Raw genomic sequence first — 27,572 nt, forward strand, 5'->3', positions numbered from 1 at the left:
ATATCTGTGAAATAATATCAGTCAATATCTGTGAAAAGATTTCGGTCAATATCGGTGAAAAGATATCGAAATTATTTTGACATCGGTTCGACATCGGTTTCCGATATAGCATTTTTAATATGATCGATATGCTACCGATAACATTATCATATCGAAAATACATCACTAGTTGTAACCGTTTTAGAAAGAATAGAGGGTTTAAGCACGGTTAACAATCAGTGGAAGGGGCTTCAGATTTGCATGTAGACAGGGATTCAACCCCTTTTAACCTGGTGTCCCTATTTTGGGGTACGTTAGTATTTATAGGCAAAGTAAAAAAAAACGAAACAAAAATATATATTCGAACAAAAAAATGCTAAAATAGGAGATCGGCTGTCTTCTCCGGGTGACACCATCGGACGACAAAGTCTGAAACAGGGCTTAAGTGGTTGTAAGGACACTTAAGCCATGTTGCAACACAGCGCTTTCAATCATTTGTGCAAATGAAGTAACCCCAACCACCTAACCCCAAAACGCTGGCTGCGTAAATTTCAGCTGTGCAGCTCAGTCGACAGTGGTTTCACTGTGTGGGTTCAAGGAACCCTGAGGCCCCAGGGCTCTGAAACGGCCTCAAAACCTCTAATCCACAACCATTTCCTGTTGGCACTGAAAGGGGCCACGGGCAGCAGTATGTAGTATGAATAACAATCAAAACCATTAGGCCTTGCGATGAACCTCGCTAATGACGGGCACTAATTCTGCACAGAGAGAGACAAACGATGAGATGGTAATTGCCTGGATTTATAGACGAGGCGCTGATATGCCAAAGTGCTTACGAGGGCTTTCCAGTGGTATAAATGTTTGAATTGGGTTTTAATTGCTTTTTCAGGTCACAGCTAAAAATACGGTCAAATGGGGATTTAGAAAAATAGTACTTAATGTGTCCGGTGGATCATGAGGTTAAGACTATTTAGTGCTCGTCGTAAAAAAAAACCTTGGTATTTAACTAACTCGAAACCAGCATGTTCTGAATAGGCTGCAACAGTTGATCGAACATAATTGATTGAATCGGTTATAAAAAAATATCGATAATTTAATAAAATAATCGATTCATAATCTATCCCTATTTTGGGCATTTCCGCATTATGCGGAAAAATTGTGAAAATAGCTGAGCTACAAACTCAAAACACTTGTTAAGTTTGTAGATCGTAGATAGCCGATTGTAGATCGGCTATTTTAACTATTTTAGGAAGTATAAAATAGGGCTTAAGTGGTCAGTCGATTTCTTGATATATGAAAAATTTAAAATATATATACAAAAACCTGCATTTCTCGATTATTCAATTAATTGAAAAAGTAATCTATAGAATAATCACTAAGAATATAATTTATGCTTGCCAGCCCTCGTATTTAATACCTTCTTATCAACTATTCGGCCGTAACCCCTGGCCCGATAAGCCCCTAATGACAATTGGATCACTATGTGACGAGGTGTTTGTTAATAAAACACGAACAGCAGCAGCTGACCAAATTGAGCGACCGAAAAATAGCCTGGTCTGTGTATGGGACCCCAGCGTGGCCACTGATTTACTACGGCCGTGGCGAGGTAAGCCAAGTCCATTGTCTGGATGACGAGCACACCTGTTCAAAACAGCAACTTTTATGATGCCTAAAAATAGACCACACACACACACACACACACACACACACACACACACACACACACACACACACACACACACACACACACACACACACACACACACACACACACACACACACACACACACACACACACACACACACACACACACACACACACACACACACACACACACACACACACACACACACACACACACACACACACACACACACCTTTGTTTCCAATGATCAGCCTACTGACACATCTTTTTTTTTAATGATGTGGTGATTTACTGGGCCATGGAAAAGATGAGGGACAATTTAAACGTAACTGGGCACAATGGTATTGTGGCATGCCAGGGGTGTGTGTATATATAGAGACCTTTAGGGCATCACACAGAGCCCTGAATGAGCTCGCTGCAACCTTGACATTGACCCTAAAAACACACAATGGGGTTTCTGTTGTTGTGGACATAACATAGGCTGGCTTCGAAGGCAGTTAACTCATTTAGACCCGAGGATTGTAAAAAAAAACAATTCTAAAAACGCCTTCTAAATCCTGACCTACGTTTTCTGAAAGATTTCAAATATTTATTCAAAAATTTAAAAAAATATATGTTGCTATATACTGTACATAGAAGGTATAGTTACGTAAAGGGGTTCCAGGTCTACATGGGTTAAGGGGTATTATGACTGGATGCTGAGATTTCTCACCCGCTGGTCCACTCTCCCTACGGCTATGTTTGCACCTTTGATCTTTTCCAAGTCTTTTTCTTTTTTTTTTTATGGCCAGCGGCCATCCGACATTGGATGTGAAGATGCCGGGCTTTATTTTCGTATTTTTTCTTTGGTGTATGTGGTCTTGCGGTGTGTGTGCATATCCCGAGTCATGTTTCTATTATAAAATGAGTCTATAGTTAGACTTATAGTTGTACCGGCAACAGATGTCAGATGACAACGCCGGAGTCAAATGTCTTTCCGATTCAATTCAAGAAATGTAGAAATGGAGAGAGAGAGAGACAGCTAGACAGAGTAAAACAGAGTGAGAGACAACCAGAATAACAGACGCTGTAACTCTGAGAGCGTACAATTGGAACCAAATGGACCCGTAAGGGTCCATTTGGTTCCAATTGTACGCTCTCAGAGTTAAATGAACACTCAGGATTGTAGAATAGATAGCCAGAAAGCTATAGAGAGAGAGAGAGAGACATATGGAGAGGGCCATCTGGTTGAAGGCTTACTCTCAGAGCAGGGCATTAAGCAAACATTCAGAAAGAATTCACAGTGGGTGAGTGTAATATTAAACGTGTGTTTGCTTTTAACGCGTGCGGTCAGACGTCTGTCTGGCTGTAACTGTGGAATAATCTCTCACACACACACAGAGACACACACACACACGCACACAAACAGAGACACACACACACACACAGACGCACAGTGGCAGGAATGCTGCGGGTGCTGCTTCCAGCATTAAACCAGTATTAAGGCAAAGCCCAAAGCATGCCCATCGACAACACAGATTAGCACCCTCCGTGCCAGCATAATAATGGACCGGGGCGACCCAGTCTTACAGGGCAATTCAAACTTACATGCTCACTACATGTAAAGCTCTAGCAATGCAGAATGAGCCACTTGAAATCACATTTATAGACTGGTAGAGTACTTTTCAAGCGCTGTGCCAAGATAGACATTTCTATTCATCAGAATTACTTCATTTTTTATCCATCCATTGCACTGATTTTCAAGCAGTCAGTTCTTTTCGTCAAGCCACGTGAATAATTAGGCTCACACTTCTTTTTTTTCTTTTTTCTTAACCACTCATGTCCTTTATTCTACCTTTATGATTTTGGAAAGTTTTGGGAATTATTTTGGCTACAATGCCAATGCCCAAAATAGGGACGGGCAGGTGGTTAATTCAAGTTCAAAACCCCTTCAGTTCAAGGTGGAATTGACCCCCGCAGTGCGGTCACAGATAGCCTACTGAGCGGACACAGAATATTGTCGCTGTCGAGGGGAAACCTCGTATCTCCATATTAAAATTGTTGTGTAGTAAATAAATATTTAACCAATGAAAAAACATTAACAATATTGACTCAATTATAATTTCATTGGGTCCAATAGAACACAGGTTCATTTTCCCCATTTCCTGGAAAGTAACCGTTTTGGACATACAAGGTTTCTGTTCAACAGTGACGATATGAACCTCTTACCTTTCCCTGCAGCAGAAGGGCTGAGCTGGACAGCTTGTGTTGCACTTATTCTTCCACGTCAAGTCCAGTTCAAGAAGCACCTCCAATCATATAATACAAGTCCTGTCTATTCATGTGACCTCCCTGTGTCTGTCCTGATTGGCCACAGTGCTGCATGGGGCTTCTATTGTTGGACATGCCAATTATACCCAGACCAGGAAGGCCTGACAATGACTGAGACCTCCTATTTGTTCTGTGCGCACGCACGAACATACGCACACACATACGTCTGTATTACTATACTGTTGAGGACATCAGCATTTTAGGACAGCAATGTTCTGAGTGCCATTTTTAAAACGGAACAAAACAGCAGCCGCACACTCAAATCACTGTGCAGAAATCTGAGTTTTACTGTGAGCTTTCGGACGCGACTCGCGTGACCTTCTCCAGGCATACAAGGGCAAGTGAGTGCAGCAGCTACATCGGGTTCAAGCAAGTGTCATCACTTGATGAGCCAATGTAAGACACCTGTGTCCAACATTCCAGTGACTAGACATCCAGGGAATTGTAGTCCCAAGTACTACAAAGACCGTGCCCGACATCAAGGGAGTTGTAGTCCTAAACCCATAGTGACTACACCAGCCTGTCTACTGAGACATTAAACACCAATCCACTGAAATAATTTACAATATGTACATATAAAACAAAACAAAAAGCACAAACACAATAGAGAAATGCTACAAAATATATGCCGGTAGTAGCCATCATACAGCATAGTAGAGCATAGAATCTATTGTAATGTGTTTAAAGTACAACACTCATGTCAAAATGCACATTAAGACCTAAGGGTTGTAAACGTTCTAGGGTGCTGATCCAATACAGCTCTCTCTGGCATAATCGTCAAACTTAAACAACTGATCCCGGGGGGTTGACTCATATGGACATGAAGCATCAACTGACGGTGAGAAAACGCTAATGTTACCGCCGCCGAATTAATTACATTTTTGCCAGAAACAGACTGTATCAAATATGAGTGACTATCATAAACGATACAGAGCCACCTCCCCGACAATATCGCCGGGACAATTTGTTTATTTTTGGACCACAATTCTTATATTAGATGATTCTAAGATGACCCAATGTTATTCTCAATAGAGAAATTACTTCCACGACCCAGGGGACTTCGGTACTTCCTATGGTGCTTCCCTGTCATCTCTGGTGCTTCCTATGGTGCTTCCCTGTCATCTCTGGTGCTTCCTATGGTGCTTCCCTGTCATCTCTGGTGCTTCCTATGGTGCTTCCCTGTCTTCTATGTTGCGTACTATGGTGTTTCTCTGAAATTTCTGTTTTGATAATCAATTAAATTGATTTGTTTAAATAACTATTAGAGTCCACAGTTAGGGATGAGGCAATATGAAAATTACTTGTCACGATTAAAAATAATTTAAAATATTATCGTGAAAATCTAAATATGCTTAAACCTTAAAATGCCATGAATCGGTTTTGTAGAGTGAATTAAGAGCGTACCAAATGTGCTCTTTACGGGTCTGTTTTATCAAGTATACAGTATATATATTTATTTATCAAGGTTTAAGTGGTACTGAATTTGCAGCTCAACAAAAGCTAATTCATCCCATTGCATGACGGAGGACAATTTCACGATAGGTTTAAATGTCTGTTTTTTTATCTGATAAACGATAATAACGAGTATCGTCCCATCCCTATCCACAGTACATTCTGGAGGTGAGGAGTGAAAAACACTTGAGCGAGGAGAATACCATACTGTCTTTATTGCTGCTGTTGAGTCAACGGTACAATGTCTGAAAAAAAAATAAAAACACAAAACAACAACAAAACAAAACATTCATCCAGTTGGAAACTACCCACTACTAGGACATGAGAAGTGTTCGGAGAGATGTACAGATAGTGTGTGCTTTTGCTTTGCATAGGTTTTTATTACCTCTACACCAGCGGCTTCCAACCTTTTACAGACCAGAGCCCACATGAAGATCTCGAAAAGCGTTTGCGTATGCATTTTCAGAGCATATTCATTGTAAAGCCATATTGTGTAACTTTGTCATTTAAACAAAATTGCTATAATCTTTCACTGGAATATTTTTTCACAATAACCATTCCATAAATGTGTTCTTTGACAACTTTTCCAAACACAATTAAACATAACTTTAATTTGCGTGTGCCGTAACCCCCCCTACAATCGCAAATGACAGAAATGTATTTAATTATGTATTTTACAGTTAATAAATATCGTTTCTGATGATGTGCTGTTTCTTTTGAGAATATCCTCGGGTGCTAGGGCCCTGCAGCGTTCCTGTTTCAGTGCTCCTTTCGCATAGATAAACGCTGTAATTAGCCGCGTGTCACTAAAACTGACTACTAAAATTAACGTTACACAAAATATGACTTCACTGATCATTCAATCGACTGTGTACCGGCTTGGATCAATGGAACTAACGTAGTATACTTCAGAAGAAAACATACCATGAAATTGGTTTCTCCATTAATGTGTTCATTTAAATTTTATATTATCAAACAAATCTGAAGTGTTTTGCCAATTAATTGGGGGGGGCCAGTTGCAGTATCCTGAGGGGCCACCAGTGGACCCCGGCCGACAGGTTGGAAACCGCTGCCCTACACAATAGACAGGTGTCTGGTTAAAAAAACATGGAAATAAAAGGATAAAAAAGCAAAAAAAAAAAAAACTATCACAAAGTTGTAAAAAAAGAAAAAGGCAAATACGAAACCACAGTATAAAAAAAGGACATTAAACCAACACGTATAAAACCCCCCACATATTTTGGTCATAGGAACTGTGGAATGTGATTGTCCAAGACATTATTGTGAGTAGAAACACACAGATCAATTTAATGCAGTGGTGGAAAGTAACTAAGTACATTTACTCAAGTAGTGTACTTGAGTGCAATTTCAAGGTACTTTTACTTTACTTAAATTTTCCGATACTTACTGTATACTTCTTCTCCACTACATCTCAGAGGCAAACTGTACTTTTTACTCCACTACAATTAGGCTATTTGAAAACTTTAAACATTACTTTGCATATTTACGTTTGTAGATTATTATGAAACATATATTAACCATTTAAGACTTTTTTTTTTTATACTTAATCTATTCGTGAGCTTTAGAGAAAGCTTTAGAAAAAGAAGTTTGACAAATACTTTTGTACTTTGGTACTGTAAATATATTTTGATGCCAATACTTTTACTTTTGAATGCAGGTTCTACATTGTGGTATTGTTACTTTTACTTAAGTAAATAATCTGAGTACTTCTTCCATCACTGATTTAATACCCCCCCCCCCCCCCCCAGCAAGTCAAAGCATGTGCTGCACGAGATGGAATAAGGAATGTGATACTTTTTAACATAAAAAAAAAAAAGAAGCTGAGCTCTTGATTGTCCGGAGGATTGCATTGTGGACTGCAGTGGTTCTCAAAATGTTTTTTTTTTAGAGGGTTCCAGGGGTCCCCCGGAAATGAGTAACAGTTTAAACACTATCTTATTTTTCAGGCTATTACTGAAAATGTTTGACAAATCTCCACAAATTTCTCTTAAATCCCTGGCACAAACTCTTTTCAGATGAGGGGGGTCTGCGGCCAAATATATATCATTTTTTTGGGGGGGGGGGGGGGGGGTCCATCAAATGAAAATGCTAGAGAACCACTGCTGTGCTGTTCCTCAGCTATCAATGTCATAGTAAATGCTTTTATTGCAATCATAAGGCTTAGAGATTTACAAAGTGGTATACATGTGTACGTGTGTGTGTGTGTGTGTGTGTGTGTGTGTGTGTGTGTGTGTGTGTGTGTGCGTGTGCGTGTGCGTGTGCACAACCGGGTCTTATTTTGTGCTTGTCAAGCACTGCTGAGGATATACTTGGTAAAACACAGTACATAGGGGCAATAGTGGGATTACAGGTAGAAGGTTTGCATAATTTCTACACAATTACATTACATAATATATTTTTTTTTAGACCAATGTCACATAAAATCATGTGCATTTGCATAGTGGAGATTGAAAGGTAGCCTGCTTGTAAGAGGAATGACTGCTTGTATACCTACTTTAATGAAGAATATCTGTTACCTGTATACCTGCTTTTAAAAGGAATGTCTGTGTGTATACCTGCTTTCAAGAGGAATGTCTGTCTCTATACCTGCAATTTTAAAGTGTATACCTGCTTTTTTAAAAGGAATGCGTATACCTGCTTTTAAAAGGAATGCCTATGTGTATACCTGCTTTTTAAAAGGAATGCATATGCCTGCTTTTAAAGAGGAATGTCTATGAAGTTTAAGAGATCTCGAGACTTGAGAAAAAACAACAAAAAACACAGCTGAGAAAATCATAGCAAAAGGAACAAAACACGAGAAAAACATAAATAAAATGACATTAAAAGATAAAAGTCATATTGGCTTTCTGAATATTCAACACCGGCACAATAAAGGCTAAAATGAATCCTTGTAACTGCCTGATGGTGGGTCATTTCTGCATATGAAAAAAAAAAAAAAGCGTAATACCTTTTCATTACGATTATAAGACGTTATATACGATACAATATGATAGTTCATATTCAAAAACAACACATGTGCTAACATATATTACTCAGACCGTCGCTGCGCTATTGGTAAAACATAAATGTGTCATTGGCTAAATTCTAGAAGTGCTTATAATTTCTATCCTGAATGGGTGAACATTTAATAAAATAGCAATGTGTGAAGGCTTTTTTTTTTTTTTTTTTTTTTTGCTTTAAATATAAATAAAAAAAAGAGAGATGGAACATGATCTTTAAGAGGGAGAGAAGTGATTTCATAAAATCTCTTTGGAATACGGACACCGGACACTTAATTTGTCATCTCAATTAGTCTACTGGTCTACTGTCATTTCAAGGCTACGTTGTAGAGAAAATCTAAAAAAATTAAATTGCGTTTTATATTCTGGAAGGATCCTACGAGACAAAACCCACCACCCCCTATTTATCATAAATGTCCAAATTTCACAGCATTTTTTTTTTGTTTCGTTTAGAAAGCAAAAATAATAATAATAATAAAAAATATTGTTGTGCAAATATACTGCACTATACTCGGCAACCGTACATTTGTGATGCTGTTTACGGTACAGTGCTTTGGAACAGCGCGTCTCCGTGTCCCTCTGTGGTTTCTTGGGGGGGCGCCCCGCGCTTCGGAAGCGTGGTCGTTATTTGGTACATAGGACGAGTTTAAGAAATCAAAGGAAGAGTCTTGGATTGTCGTGGGTCCCCGGCCTCCAGTGGTCCGTTGAGGCATTAGTGTCCCATACCTGGAGAGAGACATGAGTGGCATTAGTGATGTCCCATACCTGAAGAGAGAGATGAGAGACAAGTCTGTCAGCGGGCTTGGTAGACCAGTGTTTCCCAAACAATGGGTTGGGTTTTTGGGTGAATATCCACTTTTATATATATATATATATATATATATATATATATATATATATATATCAAAATTGACACAGTCGACCACGCTGACCTCATGTCCCAAAGGTTTCAACCCAGCACACCAGGGCTTGTTTGTACGTCGTTATGTAATTAGGAGGCACAAGAAATGTGTTTAACTCGCAGCAACGCTCGGACAATTTGTCCATCATGATGCAACATCAACCTTTCCCAGGGTACATCTAACAAGGTTATAAATGTGCTGAGTTGGTCAAAGTATAGCGTTTTCACCGGTGCTATTCAAGGGTTTTGTTGTATTAATATGTTAATGTGTTAGACGAGCTAACACTGGAATATCTAGTACTATCCCTTATTGCTCAACGATCAAATAATATTTAGAAATACAATTTCTAAAATCTATGCAAAGAAAATACCATGTACATTTACATACGCGCTGCGTCGCGTTATGAGCTTGTCGAATGTCGATCGGCTATTTTCAGCGAAAGCTTTCCCCACAATAACAGAAAACAGAAAAGACACTAGTATAGAGCCCTGAAGAACTCAGCTCAACCATATGGGGTTGAAGTGATTAACATGGTGGTGTGTGAGCTTTACGACCCGGCCAGTACAACAGTGTACCTTTCTGTTTTAGATTCACCTTCCACCCAGATCATGTATGGGTGGGTCTCTCTCTCTCACTATATAAAGTAATCGATAAATCATAAAAAGTCATCGATAATTTAATCAGGTAGCTTCAATGTTGGTGGAAAGAAATTAAATTGATAAAATACGGTTAATCAATTCGTTGATATATTTTAAAATATATATATTTTTAAAGCCATGCCTCTTGATTATTTGATTAATTTGAAAATTAATGGATGGCTGCAGCCCTAGCTAGGTGTGTGCTGACCTAATGCTGCCTGCACTAGCTCAAATGTGAGTGAAACTCTCCCTTCTCGTCGAGTCCCACCGGCGATTAGACATACATACTGTAGGGGACACTCCGTACAAAATGCACAGGCACAGCCGCTTCCTGACGGCCCGGCACTGCTTTGGTCTGTAGAGGCCTTGAGTGAGTGACTAACTGTATGCAGTGGTGGAAAGTACATTTACTTAAGTACTGTACTTAAATATAATTTTGAGGTATTTGCACTTTATTTGAGTATTTCCAATTTCCAATACTTTTACTTCTACTCCACTACATCTCAGAGGCAAATATTGTACGTTTACTCCACTACATATACTTGAAAACTTTAGTTACTAGTTACTTTTCAGATATAAACTATGATATAATGAAACATACATTAACCACTTTAGCCTTATTTTATACCAAGGCTATTTGAAAATAGCCGATCTACAAGCTCACAACGCGTCGCGATGCGACGCGTTGTGAGCTTGTAGATCTGCTATTTTCAAATATTTAGTACTTTTACTTTTGGTACTTTAAGTACATTTTGATGCCAATGCTTTTGTACTTTTACTCAAGTACATTTTTTATTCCGGACTTTTACTTGTAACAGAGTATTTTTATATTGCAGTATTGGTACTTTTACTTAACTCATTGGCCGCCATTATCGCATTAACGCGATCTAATAAATAGCGCGCTTGGCCGCCAGGATCGCATTAATGCGATCTAACGTCTTTATTGATCTTTATGCTCTGATCACGCTATTCTGTTATGAATCAGGCTAAGTTTCGGGTTCCACTTACTTCAACCACCACTGCATCCGGTTCCATGACTTGGGTTCCGTTTTCGGTTTTACATTTTTCCCCCCAGTCATTTTCGACCATAATAGGGAAACAAACGGTTTTTCACACGCTATGAAAAGCGATCGGAGACCTCCCCTCCTATAATCTATGGTCTGGGTGACGAACAGTTATCCCCGTTGTGTATCACAAAGTAATTTTCGCCGATAACAGAATCTGAAACATTTCACTTCCGGTTCATGTGTTTCACTGTGTGAGTGGGTCTGGGAGGGGGCGAGTGTGATCGAGAGGCGATCAAGCTTGGTATGTGCTGCTCTCTGGTGGTGGAACGATCAAAACGATTCAAGTGTCAAGGTAGACTTTCTAGATGTGAATTAAATAACAAAATAACGAAACAAAAAAACACGAAAATCGCTGGCAAGGGCTGCTATGAACGAGGTTTTAACTCTGGCAGTCAATGAGTTAAGTAAAGAATTTGAGTACTTTTTCCACCACTGACTGTATGTATATTATGCCTTGGCTTATATATTGTCACTGTCAGGCAGAATCCTCTTATCTCCATATTTGAACTCTATGTGTTTTTTCGTAAATGAACTTGATTACACTACTACAGCGTCACAAAAGTATCAAAGGTATCAGATCCACAGCGAGTTTCGAGCTCGTCGATCTGCTACTTTTGATACTTTTGAATTCGAATCCTGAAAAGTACCACGTTTGGACGCAACGAGGTTTCCACCCGACAGAGACGATATACTTAGTCGGTGCACGACACCCACGTGCAACTAAGTATAACTCAGGCTTTTTTAGAGCGTGCGTGTGTGTCATGACGAGGGGGCGAAAGGTTCGGTGGCCTCGCAACCTCGTGTACCAAAGCATGTGTCATCCTGCCATGATGGCGTGATAATCTCTTAACTCATTCAATCCGGGAACGTATAATGTGTCATTTTAGATTTTTTGCCATAACCATTATTTTAAACTTATTTATACTTATTAAACTATTTTTGTTTGGAAAAATTGTGAAAATGTGTGTATATTTTTTAAAGCAAACATTTTCAACTCAAATCTTTGCTTATGGGGATTCTACAAATGTCTTCTAAATCTAAATCTATTGTACATTTTTTGAAATAACGTACAATGCTATAATCAGTGACCACCCAAAATGATATGTATTTGTCCCCATCTCAAAATATTTTGTTCCAGGGACCCCCAGAACGAAGCAAAGATTTGAGTTACAAATGTTCGCTTTAAAAATATATATACCGTATTCAAAGATTTCCTAAAATGTTCTCGTAGCGCGGCACGCTATGAGCTTGTATATCTGCTATTTCTGAATAGCCAAAGTGTAAAATAATGGTTATAGCTCAAATCTAAAATGACACAGATTTCCGTTCCCGGTCTTAATGGCTTAACAGCCACAGTCGTAATTTGACAAAAGCAGGCTTGGACCCCCTGCCGAGCTGCAAGCGAGCAGAGTGACCGTAGCCAGTGGAATGGGAGAGACGCATGTACCAGTTGTACGTCGTGCACAGCCTTTTATTGCATTTCATAAGCATGTCTGTGTGATTGGACCGCGTTCTGGTTTCTCTGTGTATGGGATGAGCAAACTGTGCTGAAATGTTTGACCATTGAGCTAATAAAGCCTGCCTGCTTGCTCAGGGGAGGAATTGAATCTTGACCATCGGGTCGGGGGTCAAGTTCGTGTCAGATCCTGTTGTCTGGTTGAGACATGACCTTTGACACGATGTAAATGTCTCAATAGAGGAGCAGGGAGACCAAATACAACCACCCCAATTGTATAAGTTATATTGTGTTAACATACTCTACCGTACAGATTGGACAAAATAAAAATGTATTCATTAAAGGAAAGTGACATAGTGTCGCTTTAAGTTGAAGGACATTTACTTTAATTGAGTATTTAAAAAAAAAATCATACTTCTACTCCACTATGTCTCAGAGGCAAATATTGTACTCTTTACTCCCTTACAATTATTTGCCAGCTTTAGTTTGTAGTTACTTTGCAGATATTGAATGTTAATATGCATGCATTAACCACTTAAGATCTGCTATTTAAAAAAAGATAAAGTAAAAAAAAAAAAGGACAATTTGACTACTTTTGCTCTGGCACTGTAATTATACTTTGATACCCTCATTTTTGTACTTTTACTCATGTAAAATATGAATACAGGCCTTTTACTTGTACTGTAACAGAGTAATACTACATTGCGGTATTGCTTCTTTTACTTAAGTAAAAAGAGATGTGAGTACTTTTTCCACCACTTGCGTTGCTATAACCGAGCAGAGCGATCTGGGCAGTGGAATGGGAGAGATGCGTGTACAGTATGAGTGTACCCTGCGTGGCTTTTATTGCATTTTATAAGCATGTCCGTGGGATTGGACCGTGTCAGCTTCTCTGTGTCCGGGGACGAGCGGGGGCGCGTCACTCAGACATGCGTGGAATCCCTCAAGGCCAAAAGCCCCCTCCCGCCCCACCCGGTGGCAACAAAAGGGTGGCATGAGGCTGCACTTGGCCCTGATTTGAAAATAGCAAACAATGTCATTGTGGCATCTCAAAATGCCGCGGATCCAAAAAGGCCAAACAGCAAATAGCTGATTTATAGCCAGGCGAGGCCTCCGAGGACAACGGTTGGGGCGGGGTGGTTATGAGTGGGCGGTTATGGCCGTTAGGACACATGGTGGGAGTGTAAATCACAGAGACGCGGGGAGCCAAGTGGTTATAGTGTTATTGTATTTCGTTGCTGTCGAGCAGGAACCTCCTAACCTCCATATTCTAACTTTTCGTGTTTTTTTTTGTAAATTAACGCCCGACTCGATCATACTGCCGCGTCACACGACAAAAGTAGCGTCGCGGGTTCGAGTCCCGATCCGACGGCCTTTGCTGCGTGTCACTCCCGATCTCTCTCTCCCCATTTCCTGTCTACCTACTGTACTATCAATAAAGGCATAAAAAAGGCCAAAAATAAATCGTAAAAACAAGTTACAGATCCGCATGCTCAAAACGCGGCGTGAACCGCGGTGCGAAGCGCAGCGTTTTGAGCTTGTCGAACTGCTACTTTTCTACTTCTGAATTTGAATCCTGAAAAAGTAACCATTTTGGACAAAATGAGGTTTCCACCTACAGAGACGATTCGTTTGCTGATTAGATAGAGCTGTGTGAGTATAGTCAAACTTGTACATTGCCAGAGGAATAGTGTAACCTGACACACCCACATCTGGAATGCCACTTGCACAGTGACAGTTTTCACTCACAATACCCCAAAAAATGTAACACACACACACACACACACACACACACACACACACACACACACACACACACACACACACACACACACACACACACACACACACACACACACACACACACACACACACACACACACACACACACACACACACACACACACACACACAGTTCTGGGTCGTAAAGTTATACAGTATGCCAATTGCCAATGTGCCAATTTACCACCATCAAACCAGAGGCCTCAGTGTGTGTGTGTGTGTGTGTGTGTGTGTGTGTGTGTGTGTGTGTGTGTGTGTGTGTGTGTGTGTGTGTGTGTGTGTGTGTGTGTGTGTGTGTGTGTGTGTGTATGGCACAGTGCTCTGCCCGACTGAACGGTTGCTAAGAAGAAAGCCATATTCAAAAATATAAAGAGAATCTGTAATCTTATTTTAAACTAATAGAAAACCAGATTTATCATTATGTTCCAAACAAATCAAAAGAAAAGAAAAGAAAGAGATGAGATAAATGCAGTCCGCTTTAACCTCTGTGATTCCCGTCTGGGTATTGTTAGCATGAAGTGCTAACCCACATGCTTAGAAACATCAAAGTCATGCCCTCTCTTACCCACCCAACCACTCAGCGCCGCCGTGCCCCAAACTCATACATTTAGTTGTTGTCGAGCAAAAACCTCTTATCTCCATATTCTAATTTTTTGAATGCCCTACTTCAGTGGTTCTCAACCTGTGGTCCGGGGACCACCAAGTGGTCCTTGAGGGGCTTCCAGAGGGTCCCCAGCAAAAAGGTGTTATTTACACTTTCACCCCTTTATCCATATTGTATACGTTCACTATTCAAAAATAGCAGATATATACAGGTTCACAGCGCGCTGTGAGCTTGTACGTCTGCTATTTTAGAACATTTTTGAAAAATCTAGAATTTTGTAGAATTTTGCCATTTTTAACGCAAATCTTTACTTTTGGGGGTCCCTGGCACAAAACATTTTCAGATGGGGGTCCGCAGCCAAATGTATATCAATTTAGGGATCCTTGAATTTTTTTGAAAACCACTGCCCTACTTGATCACACCACAGCGTCACACAAAAGTATCAAAAGTAGCAGATCTGCAAGCTCAAAACGTGTCGCTTTGCGCCGCGTTTTGAGCTTGTGGATCTTTTTCTGTTTTTGAATTTGAATCCTGAAAAGTAACAGTTTTGGACATATGAGGTTTCCTACGATTTACACTCTCATATCGTTGCTGTCGGGCAGAAATTGACTTTTTTTTCCTATGGATTAGTCACCCCATGGAGACTTGAATTCATGGATATTTTTTTTGTTTTTGTCACATTCCTAAGACAATAATTTGATGACCAGCAGACCGGTAGGCAGTGGTTCCGGTAGGAGACACAAAGGAGACTATTTGTGTCTCCTATACCGGAACCGCTGCCAGTTCATCAAATTATTGGCTTAGGAATGCGACAAAAACTAAAACAATATCCATACATTCAAGTCTCCATGGAGTGACTAATCGATATAAAAAAAGTCATTTTGGGGTGAACTATCCCTTTAATGGCCTACTTTGTCGTATAGGAGTATCGTGCAAAAATAGCGGAAATAGCCAGATGTGCTGTAAGCTCACAATGCATCGCATCGCGATTAGGACATAGTTCTGCAAGGTTCACACCCGACAGCGAGGATATGTTGACTTAGGGTGACTTTATGTAGACTTACCGTTGGTGACCGATTTAGCCTCCCCTCTGCCTGTCGCCTGTGAGAGAGAGAGGGGGGAGAGAGAGAGAGAGAGAGAGAGAGAGAGGGAGAGAGAGAGAGAGAGAGAGAGAGAGAGAGAGAGAGAGAGGTAGGAAGGAAGGAGGCTGTTAGAAAAAGAATGCCATCAACTTTGAACGGCTAAGTTTCCCTGTCAGCACAGCCACACACGCTCTCAAAGCTGTAAGCAGAGTTTTATGGAATACATCTGAGTTAAGTTCACAAAAGCCAGAGGGTTTATCGCCGACATTATAGTAAATAGTAAATATCTCACCGCTCAAAACACCAACATCTCCTTCACCGCCACCATCTTCGTTTATTTTTAATTTTTTCATCAATTACATACACCATGAAGCCTTGAATTCATGGGGAGAAAAACATTTTAAAAAGTTCAGATAATATTTGATAAATTGAGGAAAATAGGGTTCCAAGCTTCACATTTTGTTTGGATTCTCCGTGAATTCAAAGCTTCATGAGGTGAATAATTGATAGGGGGAAAAAAGCTATTTTGGGGGTGAAGTACTTCTTAAAGAGAACTAATCTGAGGGGGAGGGTGGGGTTCTGTCTCTAAGAGATATTTGGTAAGAAACACTCTCTTTTCAGAGGGAGAACGTTTAGGGAGTATTTCATTACGAGGTGCTACGTAGTTAGTGTTACAGTACCTTCTGCTTCTAAAAAACAACCATCCACTGTAGAAAAACACGGCCCTGACCACTATATAGACCAGGGGTTCTTAAAGTGGGGTCTAGGGACCCCCGGGGGTTATTGAGGGGGTTCCACCAAGGGTTCCAAACTAAATCAGTTGTAATATCGCATCCAAATCAGTTTAGCCACTTATTACCCTACTGTTTACTTTAGCTATTTCCCCCCCAAAAAAATTGGAATATCCTGAAAATGTTTGAAAAATGTGGAATAATTTTAAAGTATCTTTTCAGATGGGGGTCCGCAGCCAAAAACATGTCAATGTGGGGGTCCTTCACGCGAAAATGTTTGAGAACCTTAACCCAGACGCTATACCTTCTCACGAACGTATATATATACAGTATACCCAGAAGCCCCCATTGCACTCTGTGTCCCCTACATTATTGCCTTCTCCCCCACCCTGACATCATGGCATAGCACGGTTTAGCTAATAACACGGTTAGTTAAACCTCCCCCTTTTCCTGTCCGGGGCGCGTTTTGCGTCAGCGCGGACCACCGCCTACATGCCCTCCAACCCACCAGCCCACCAACGTGCTGGGCTGTGGTGGAGCAGGAGACCACAGTCACTCCTGGCACCGCGCTGCAGCAGCCCGCTGGCTACACACACTGCCAGCAGGGGGAGGTGCAGGGGCTTCTGGAAGAAGTACTCAGATCTTTTCCTTTTTTTTTTTTACACCTTAACCCATTAACCCATTAAGACCGGGAACACATCTGTATCATTTTAAGATTTATTTGGCTATTCAAAAATAGCAGATATATACAAGCTCATAGCACGGCACCGGGTGCCGTGCTATGAGCTTGTATATCTGCTATTGTTTGAAAGATTTGTGTGCAAATCTTTGAATATATATATATTTTTAAAGTGAACATTTTTTAACTCAAATTGAACCACTGATATAGTAACATAATTTTTTTCCCAAAAAATGTTACGATTTAGAAGACATTTGTAGAATCCCCTGAAGCAAAGATTTGAGTTACAAATGTTCATTTTAACAAATATATATTCAAAGATTTGCACACATTTTCTGGATTTTTCTAAAATAGCAGATCTACAAGCTCTGAGCTTGTATATCTGCTATTTTTTTAATAGTCAAAGAAATCCTAAAATGACACAGATGCGTTCCCGGTCTTAACGTATTAAGACCTGAGGCCCATTCTACAAATGCCTTCTAAATCAGTGGTTCTCACAAAGACCCCCAAATTTAAATGTGTATGGCTGCGGACCCCCCCCCCCCCATCTGAAAATGTTATGTGTCAGAGACCCCCAGAAGAGTGTTAAAATATATATATGCAAGATTTTTTAAACCCTTTCAAGATGCTTTCATGGTTTTAATGGGTTAAGTAAAAGTAGCAGTACCACAATATAAACATACCCCATGTGAGCTTATAGATCGGCCATTTTCGAATAGCTGAGTTACAAAATGGGGTTTAATTGGTTAACGCGGGTTTTGTATTAACAATCTAAATCTGCAAAGTAACTCGTATCAAAGTGTCAAAACATAAAAATTCTGAAGTAAAGTAAAAAGTACCTCAGAACTTAATACTTAAATGGACTTATAGTTACTGTACTTTGCACCACTGTCTGTCTTGCCTGAGATACATCGAGGGCCAAAATATACAGGCCCGCTTCCAAGGAGGTATAGGGAGGGGTGGAGGGGAGGAAGGGAGGAAAGAAGGAAGGAAGGAATTAGGGAGGGATGGATAGATCATTAAAAAATACTGTATTTTGTCATGAGGCGACCTCTTTACCCCTGTAGCTCACACAATGTTTGATCAATTTAATACATAGGACCACAATGGAAACAACCGTTTTCTGTTATCCTTTTTAGCCTTAATGTCTGACTGTACCACGCGCTGTTTACATTTCTGACTAATAAAGCATTCAATCAATCAATACAAAAAAAAAAGGTTCTAACACTTAAAAATGTCAAGGACTCAGTGTTCCTGAGTAAAAAACAGGACAATGCAGAGGGATTACTAGTTAGAGGAAAGGTTGTGTTTATATTCCCGATCTAAGCTTGAAGATCTGTTATTATCGCCAGGTGACACCATTGTGCGGCGGAGCATAAATTGAGCTTAGGCGGGGTTACGATTTACAATTTAGGCATTTAGCATTGTCGGGCAAAAACCTCTTATGTCCATTTTCTAACTTTTTGTGTTTTTTCGTAGCCTACAGTAAATTAATGCCCTACTTGATCATCCTACAGCGTCACACAAAAGCATCAAAAGTAGCAGATCTACAAGTTCGAAACGCAACGTGACGCGTTTTGAGCTTGTCGATCGTCCACTTTTGCCATTTTTTTAAAATTTGAATCGTTTGGACATATGAGGTTTCCACCTGACAGAGACGATATAATAAAGAGAACAGTGTAGTGTAGTGCCTCAAGAAACTAGGATATCAGGTAAATCTATCTATAATTAAATTCTTAACATTTATGGTTGAGGAAAAACTGATCTAAGAAACAAAAGGCATGAGAATGACTGACCAAAATATGTCTGCATAACACCCACATCTTGGTCAGTCACTAGCATCGATCAGAAGAGAGAGAGGGGTGATGCGTTGCAGCCATTTTGTGAAAAGTGTTGGCCTCTGCAGTTGGACAAAATAAAGGCAAACGGCTAAAAGGTTTTGAGCGAATTTTCACTGTGTCATCCTTGACGAGCTATCGGTCGTTCATGGAGTCAGCGGAGCCTATTGTTGGATGTCGTTGCTTTGTTTGTTGTGTTTTATAATAAAGCATTTTGTACTTATCGAAATGAAGGTTCCCATTCCAAAATACATATGCATTTTGTGAGGCAATTGTTACCCGATTTTCATTGCTCAAAATGGTCAAAATACACATATGACTAGTTCCTCTCCATACTACTACTACTACTATTACAACTAGTTTCTCTCTATACTACTACGACTACTACTACTACTACTCTACTACTACTACTACTACTACTACTACTACAACTACTACTACAATGACTACTACTACTACTACTACTACTACTTTGTTTTCTTTGGATATTACCAATAGGTACCTCATTTTGGAGGGAAACTTGGAATTTAGTTAATATCAATAATTAACCGACAATGTCCAACCACAGCAGAATAGAGCATACATAGTAAAATCCTCAGTGTTAATTTAACCACAGCTATTCATAAACTGCAAAAATAATAATTTATAATAATAATGAAAATAGCAGTTCTACAAGCTCGTAGTTTGAGCTTGTAGATAGGCTAGTTTCGCTATTCACCGGACGAAAGTATACAGGGCTTAAGTGATTAACTGAGAATGTATGGTAAAACATTTTTTTTTAAACTCTTAAAACACAGAGGATTTTACTGTGTGGCTTTGTCGATGACAAAGAGCAACAGAGAGGAGAATGACAACATAGAGAGAGGTCGTTGTCGTGATATACTGTATGCGCTTTAAAGCAACGTGGGGGGAAAAAACATTCACTGGCTTCTCTTTTTTGTTGTTACAGTACCTCTCCATGCTCCAGTGAAGTCAACTAGCTATCAGAGTTCTTTAAAAGAAAACACAACACAGAGCCATTGTTATTCCCACTGTTGCCGGGCGGAGGTCAAAATGCAGTTATTTGTGATGACTTTAATTTTCATTTGTCATCTCTTCAAAGATGCCTATTTAAAAAACACTCTGCCTCTGGGCTGGAGTCTTGGTGTCGTGAGAAACCGTGAGAAAGTCCCCGAACACGACCAGGATCCAATTTGGCGCGGCCAGAAACATCGAGCTGAAACGTTTCTAGGAAGCATGGTCGCTTGGCGAGACTGAAATCCTGTTACTGAGCGTTTCCGTTCAGGGCCCGAACCAAACACGTTGCTGGGTTTTCATACAAGTGTAATGCCCGGGATTCGAACCCCGGGTCTCCCGCGTGGGACACTAAAGCCATACTACTCAAGAGTTAACCATCGAAATTATCGGGGGAACATTAGCCACAATCTGCCGATCTACAAGCTCACAATGCGTTGCATTGCGACAAATTGTGAGCTTGTAGATAGCCTTTTATAGCCCTTTAAATAGGGCTTAAAAAGGTCCAAACTAAATGCATTTTTGTTCTCTTTTGGATCATGAGCTGAACACGTCTGGGAACCCATGTATATCCATGTCCACTGGCGGCGGCAGTGCGATGATGATAGCTTAATGCGAGGTTGTCACCGCGTCACACACATGCCAATGCAAACTTTGCATAATGAACCGCAGGCTGGGTAACGATGTGTTTGTGTTTCCAATGATGGAGCGATGTGTGATTAAAGGTACGTTACCTTGGCCGGGGAAGCGCCTTTGTTTTCCCATAGACTCCGCTTGTTAGTGACGTCAACTGGCTTCAGGTCCTGAGAGAGAGGGAGAGAGGGAGAGAGAGAGAAAGAGAGACAAAGACAGACAGACAGACAGACAGACAGACAGACAGACAGACAGACAGACAGACAGACAGACAGACAGACAGACAGACAGACAGACAGACAGACAGACAGACAGACAGACAGACAGACAGACAGACAGACAGACAGGAAGAGAGAGAACAAGAGAGGGAGAACACACATCAGTTTCCTTAACCACCCTTTAGCGTCCCCACACACACACACACACACACACACACACACACACACACACACACACACACACACACACACACACACACACACACACACACACACACACACACACACACACACTAGACGGTTTGACCCCTATCATCTGCACAGTAAAAGGTAAAAAAAATAATAATAATCGTCTGCCGCCGTATTTGGGTAAAGCACCAATATGCCCTTTAGAGCTGCAGTCGTAGGTTAATTAGTAGACGTTCATCAGGTGTGAAGCGGAAAGGAGGGATGTCGGATGGAACGTTGGTTCCCAACCTTCTGTCCTTGACCCCCCCCCCCCTTCTTACTTCTGATCAAAGCTGAGACCCCCCAAACATGCGTGCAAAAAAAAAATAGCAGATCTACGATCTCTGTGATCCTGTAGATCTGCTATTTTCGGCCTGCGCGCCACTAGTATTATATGACAAATAATATATCAGGCTTTAATAGTTCATAAACCAGGCATGGCTGCGCTCCAGTCACGTTGGATAACAGCGAAATGCCCTAAAATGTGTGAATGCAAAACAACTACACATCTGGTGTGAGAGGATCGTGCATATTTTATGAAACCTTTCTTGTTTACACAGGCCGACGGCTGCAACCGCGGACCGAAACACATTTCATCAGCTCATCAGCGACAGCTTGCTTTCAAAAAGAACACATGGCCCGGGAAGGTTCAACAGCTGATTCAGCGATGTCAATTACTACACTGTGAAGCATTTTTCACATTCTTTACACTCTCAAGTGTCAAAACTGCAGTGTTGGCTGGCTGACATGAACCCGTTGGCAACTTCACACGTTAATAATGTTGTCTCTTTCACAGTGGTGGGGAAGTAACGAAGTACCTCAACCCATTAAGACCGGGAACGCATTCTGTGTCATTTTCAGATTTCTTTGGCTATTCAAAAATAGCAGATATACAAGCTCATGGCGCGGCACTCTTGAAAAATCGTGGAAAATATGTGCAAATCTGAATATATACGTATAGGCTATACGCTATATATATATTTTTTTTTAAGTGAACATTTTTAACTCGAATATTTGCTTCTGGGGGTCCCTGGAACAAAACATCTTGAGATGGGGGTCCTTGACATGGAAAAAGTTAGAGTACCACTGATATAGCAACATACTGTTAGGATTTAGAAAACATTTTTAGATATGTATTTGGCCGTGGACCCCCATCTCAAAATATTTTGTTCAAGGGACCCCCAGAAGCAAAGATTTGAGTTAAAAATGTTCGCTTTAAAAAACTTTTTTTTTTCTTCCATAAAATAGCAGATCTACAAGCTCATAGCACAGCACTCGGTGCCACGCTATTAGCTTGTACATCTGCTATTTTTGAATAGCCCAAGACATCTTAAATGACACAGATGCGTTCTTGGATTGAATGGGATTGAAGGACGACAACGTCTCAGGCTTGTGTGTGACGTTTTTCAATACATTCCTGGGGCCTGGGGCCTTACAGTGCCTCAAGATTAATTAATATTTGTCTGGGGGAGAAATATAGGCGAAGGGAAAGAGAGACGGCGAAGAGAAACATCATAACTTGGAATGTGCTGTATAGCCGCTGGTAGAAACTATCTGCCTGATAACAGAAGCTTTTGGATGACATCCATAAAGTTGACGTTTTTGCACTCACACTGATACCAAGCCTGAAATATATGAGCACTCACCACTATCCTGATAAAATGACAGTTGTAAGCATACTTAACGCATTAAAACCGGGAACGCATCTGTGTAACCACTTAAACCATTATTTTACACTTTAAACTATTAAAAAAATAGCAGATATACAAGCTCATAGCGCGGCACCGAGTGCTTGTAGATCTGCTATTTTTGAGAAATCGTGAAAATGTGTGCAAATCTTTGAATGTATATATTTTTAAAGCTAATTTTTTTTACTAAAATCCTTGCTTCTGGGGGTCCCTGGAACAACATATTTTGAGATGGGGGGGTCCGCGGCCCAAATACATATAACTGACATAACAACATACGTTCTTCAGAAAACCGTTATAGGATTTAGAAGAGATTTTGTAGAATTGGAACCTTCAGGCCTTAATGGGTTAAAATGGAGCCAGCCTGATAACTCTGACATATCACTAGTTTAGTCAGGATTTATGGCCACTAGATGGTGCCAGACACAGTATTATCTCACAGACACCAGACGTCATGAATCCTCTCTGTCTCATTTTTGCAATTGATTACATCCCACATGCAGCGACAAGACAGGGGCTGCGATTGTGAGATTATTATAAATCGTGGCTGTCGGGGTGAAAACCTTGTATGTCCAAAGCAAAGCCGTTACCTTTCCAAAATTGGAATTAAAAAATTATCTACGTTCCAATGGATCCCAATGTAGCTGTTATATTGTCCCAAAGCTCTTGTTAATACTTTTCATAAAACCCACAGACACACTTAACCACATTCAGCTTATAGATCTGTTGATTACAAGACATATTCCACAGCGCTGAGCAGACAGGGAATGCACTCTCTCTCCCTTTCCCTGATGTAGACAGAGGAGCACTTGAATGGCTGCTAATCTGCTCAGCGACGTCATTTCGTTCGGGCAGAAATACTCTTAACTTTTTGTGTTTTGTTTCCCGTAAATTAACGCCCTACTTGATCGTACTACAGCGTGTCACAAAAGCATCAAAAGTAGCAGATCCGCAAGCTCGAAATGCGGCACGATGCAACGCGTTTTGAGCTTGTAGATCTGCTACTTTTGCTCTTTTTGAATTTCAATCCTGAAAAGTAACAGTTTTGGACATATGAGGTTTTCCACCCGTCAGAGATGATTTGATATGTGGTTGTACTGTAAACCTCCTGTCTGTGAGACAATGTTTAATCAAATAAAATCTGGACGGGTGTTAAAAGCTGCAATCTGGGACTTATTTTAATGAATAAAACAGTTATTTGAACCAATCTGCATGGTAGAGTATGTTAATACGATATAACTAGCACATGTGCATGGTAGAGTATGTTAAAGGGATAGTTTTTCTTTGACTTTTTTTCTATGAAGACTTCATGGATATTGTTTTGGTCGCATTCCTAAGCCAATAATTTGATGACCAGCGGAACGGTAGGCAGCGGTTCCGGTAGGAGACACAAAGGAGACTCTTTGTGTCTCCTACCGGAACCGCTGACGGCCATCAAATTATTGTCTTAGGAATGCGACAGAAACCAAAAAATATCCATGAATACAAGTCTCCATGAGATGACTAAGAAAAAAAAGTCATTTTGGGGGTGAACTATCCCTTTAACACAATATAACTAGTACATGTACACAGTGGTTGGAGGTGGTCTCTCTACTCTTCCATTGAGACATTTAGACCCTGCTGTCTGCTAAGACATTGGTTCTCAAAGTGGGGTACAGGGACCCCCAGGGGTCCTTGAGGGAGTTCCAGGGGGTCCCCAGCAAAATGTGTGAAAATAGCATCACAATAGTTTTAACCTTTTATACTTTGGCTATTAAAAAATAGCAGATATACAAGCTCATAGCGCGGCACCGAGTGCCGCGCTATGAGCTTGTAGATCTGCTATTTTTGAAAAATCTTGAAGATTTGTGCAAATCTTTGAATATATTTCTTTTAAAGCGAACATTTTAACACAAATCTTTGCTTCTGGGGGGTCCCTGGCACAACATATTTTCAGATGGGGGTCCCCGGCCAAATATATATCAATTTGGGGGTCCCTGGCATGAAAAAGTTTGAGAAGCACTGTGCTAAGACACCAGACCCTCGACTGAACCATGCAGTACATTCAATGTGTTTCACCCCCCCCCTTCTTTTTCCCGCCCTATGACCTACCGTTGGCCTGCCTCCGGCCGGCGTCTTGCCGCTCTCGGGGGTTTTGTTCAGCCAGTCGTTGATGCGTCCCGCCACGCCTATCTTCATCACAGCTGCTTCCTGTTTGGACAAGGTCAGAGGTCAGACAACGGACGGACGGACGGACGGGCCACGCCCGCTCCTCAGCGGTTAGCGGGGCGTGGCGGGAAGTGGCTGTGATGCGGGCCATTTCCTCTCTCTCTCTCTCTCTCTCTCTCCCTCTCTCTCTCTGCTGACTCAGACATGAACGGCGAACATGCATGTACGGTACGCTACGCCCACATAACCTCCCTCCCCTGATTATTACATCACTTCCTTCCTTCATGCACTTTATTAACCGCTCTGGTTGTACCTGGTACATGCTCCACCAGGATGCCCACACCCACGCGCATACACACACGCACACGTACGCACACACTTCCTATTCTGCTTCCTCCCGTTAGCTATTTCTTAACGACTCTGGCATTCTTGACCATCCCTTGGACAAGTCCCAAACACACACACACACACACACACACACACACACACACACACACACACACACACACACACACACACACACACACACACACACACACACACACACATACACACACACACACACACACACACACACACACACACACACACACACACACACACACACACGTATAACAATCCATATGGGGGCGTCAAAAGCAAATTTTCATTAAAAACGTTTTTTTTGGGTGTGGCATTTCTACACCTAACTCCAAATCTAACCCCCTAGACGCCTATTCAGAGAAACACCAGCCTCAACCTCAATCTCATTTTACTAATATGTATTCGGTTTTTAAGTCTGACGTCATTTTGTAGTCCGACATCACGTCCGGGGCGGGTCCAAAAGGCACCAGCGCCGTCCACTCTTCATTGTAAACAAACATGTTGGAACCCGTAAATCTTTTTACAATAACCTCCTTTTTCAGAAATGAACCATTGAGGGTTAATAAGGGTCTTAATGCTAATATCGTAGACAGTAAAAAGTAGGCCAATACATATATTTATATTTATTTATTATTATTATTAACATTATAATATTTATTTTTTATATGTATTTATATATATATATAGCTATATATAAAATAACGATTTCCTCTTCTCTTTGACGTTGCCAGGAAAGCGGTAGAATGACACTTTAGTCGTTATTTTAGTCTCAGATGTGTTAAAAGAGCGAGGGACACAGCACTGTGCATATTGGGAAAAATTCTGGCGGGGCGCAACGTCACGGCTTAACAACCGAATTCTTAGCTTTAGTAAAATCTGTTGTAGCCGTGAAATAAACGAATGACTATAGAAACATATGTCTCCATAATCACATTTGTCTGGTTTTGCTATCCTTGAGAGGACATTTAGTTTTGTGTGTGTCTGTGCGTGTGCACGTGCGTGCGTGTGTGTGTGCGTGTGTACCTTGTACGGAGTCCCTCCTCCCCCGGGGGAGCTGAACACGTTGCCCTTCTCCCACATGCTCTTGATGTTCCGGACTCCGTCGGTCACCATGGGCAGGTCCACCGCCCCGGAGCGGGGGGAGCGCGACTCTTTGTTCTCCCTCTGTGGGTAATAATAATCACATCATGGGGTCAGCCAGCAAACGGAGCAAAAGTAGCAGATCGACAAGCTCAAAACGCAGCGCGGAGCGATGCGTTTTGAGGTTGTCGATCTGCTACACAAATAGTTAAAATATGGAGATAAGAGGTTTCTGGTATCAGTGTTGATTTCGTCGACTTTTTTCACTGACGAAAACGAAATAAAAACTAAGCTATGATGACTAATACTATGACTAAATATATTGACAATTTCGTCAACAAATAAAGACTAGACAAAACATTTAGGGAGGGACGAGTGGAAAAGAGATCCAGTGGAAATAAAAGACAAGTCATTTTATGTTTGCGCTCGGGTGTTGCGCTCTGAAAATAGCAGATCTACAAGCTCACAACACGTCGCAGCGCGACGCGTTGTGAGCTTGTAGATCGGCTATTTTCAGCATGCGACCAAGTGTAAAATCAGCCATTACGACGCCATCAAGGCACCGCCCAAAATACATCTTAGTCGACTAAATCAACTGTAGATTTAGTCGACTAAAACTAAAAAATTTCAGATGACGAAAATATGACTAAAGCTAAATGGAATTTTATTCAAAAGACCATGACTAAAACTAAATCAAAATGTCTGTTATAGGCTACAGTATTGAGAGTAGATGTAGGTGTTGACCTGGGCGGCCGAGGTGTATTGCTCCAGTCTGTTGTCTATCTTGGACACCAAAGGAGAGTGAGATGCTTTCACCGTGCTGTCAAACCACAAAGAAAACAGAAAGGTTTTTTTTAGTTGTGTTTTAAAAGAAACTAAGAGTGGCAGCAGTTTTCCGGGGAGTTTGTTCCAGATAATGTGGTGCATAAAAACTAAACGCTATACTTCCCCCACGTTTATTTGTGGTCGTAGGGACAGAAGGCAGACCTTTCCCAGACGACCTGAGAGGTCTGG

At 40.9% G+C, this 27,572-nt stretch overlaps 1 protein-coding gene across 2 annotated transcripts in view; it reads right to left on the bottom strand.

Annotated features, from left to right (window-relative positions):
* Window positions 1–5,582: 5,582 nt before the first annotated feature.
* Window positions 5,583–27,572, bottom strand: part of cald1a (caldesmon 1a) — a 133,392-nt gene continuing 111,402 nt past the window's right edge. The window contains exons 10-16 of one of the 2 annotated variants that reach the window (XR_013932608.1): window positions 27,303–27,378; window positions 26,502–26,642; window positions 25,059–25,157; window positions 20,935–21,003; window positions 20,139–20,177; window positions 15,921–15,957; window positions 5,583–9,133 (exon numbers count right to left, since the gene is read on the bottom strand). Coding sequence is in view for 1 of the 2 variants with exons in the window: in XM_080420884.1 (XP_080277010.1) it covers window positions 9,120–9,133; window positions 15,921–15,957; window positions 20,935–21,003; window positions 25,059–25,157; window positions 26,502–26,642; window positions 27,303–27,378 (436 nt within the window). In the remaining variant the exon portion in view is untranslated. The remainder of the gene's footprint in view (window positions 9,134–15,920; window positions 15,958–20,138; window positions 20,178–20,934; window positions 21,004–25,058; window positions 25,158–26,501; window positions 26,643–27,302; window positions 27,379–27,572) is intronic. The other variant, XM_080420884.1, reaches the window with a different exon arrangement.

This window comes from Gymnoscopelus braueri, assembly GCF_963280865.1.
Source record: "Gymnoscopelus braueri genome assembly, chromosome: 23".
Taxonomy (NCBI): domain Eukaryota; kingdom Metazoa; phylum Chordata; class Actinopteri; order Myctophiformes; family Myctophidae; genus Gymnoscopelus; species Gymnoscopelus braueri.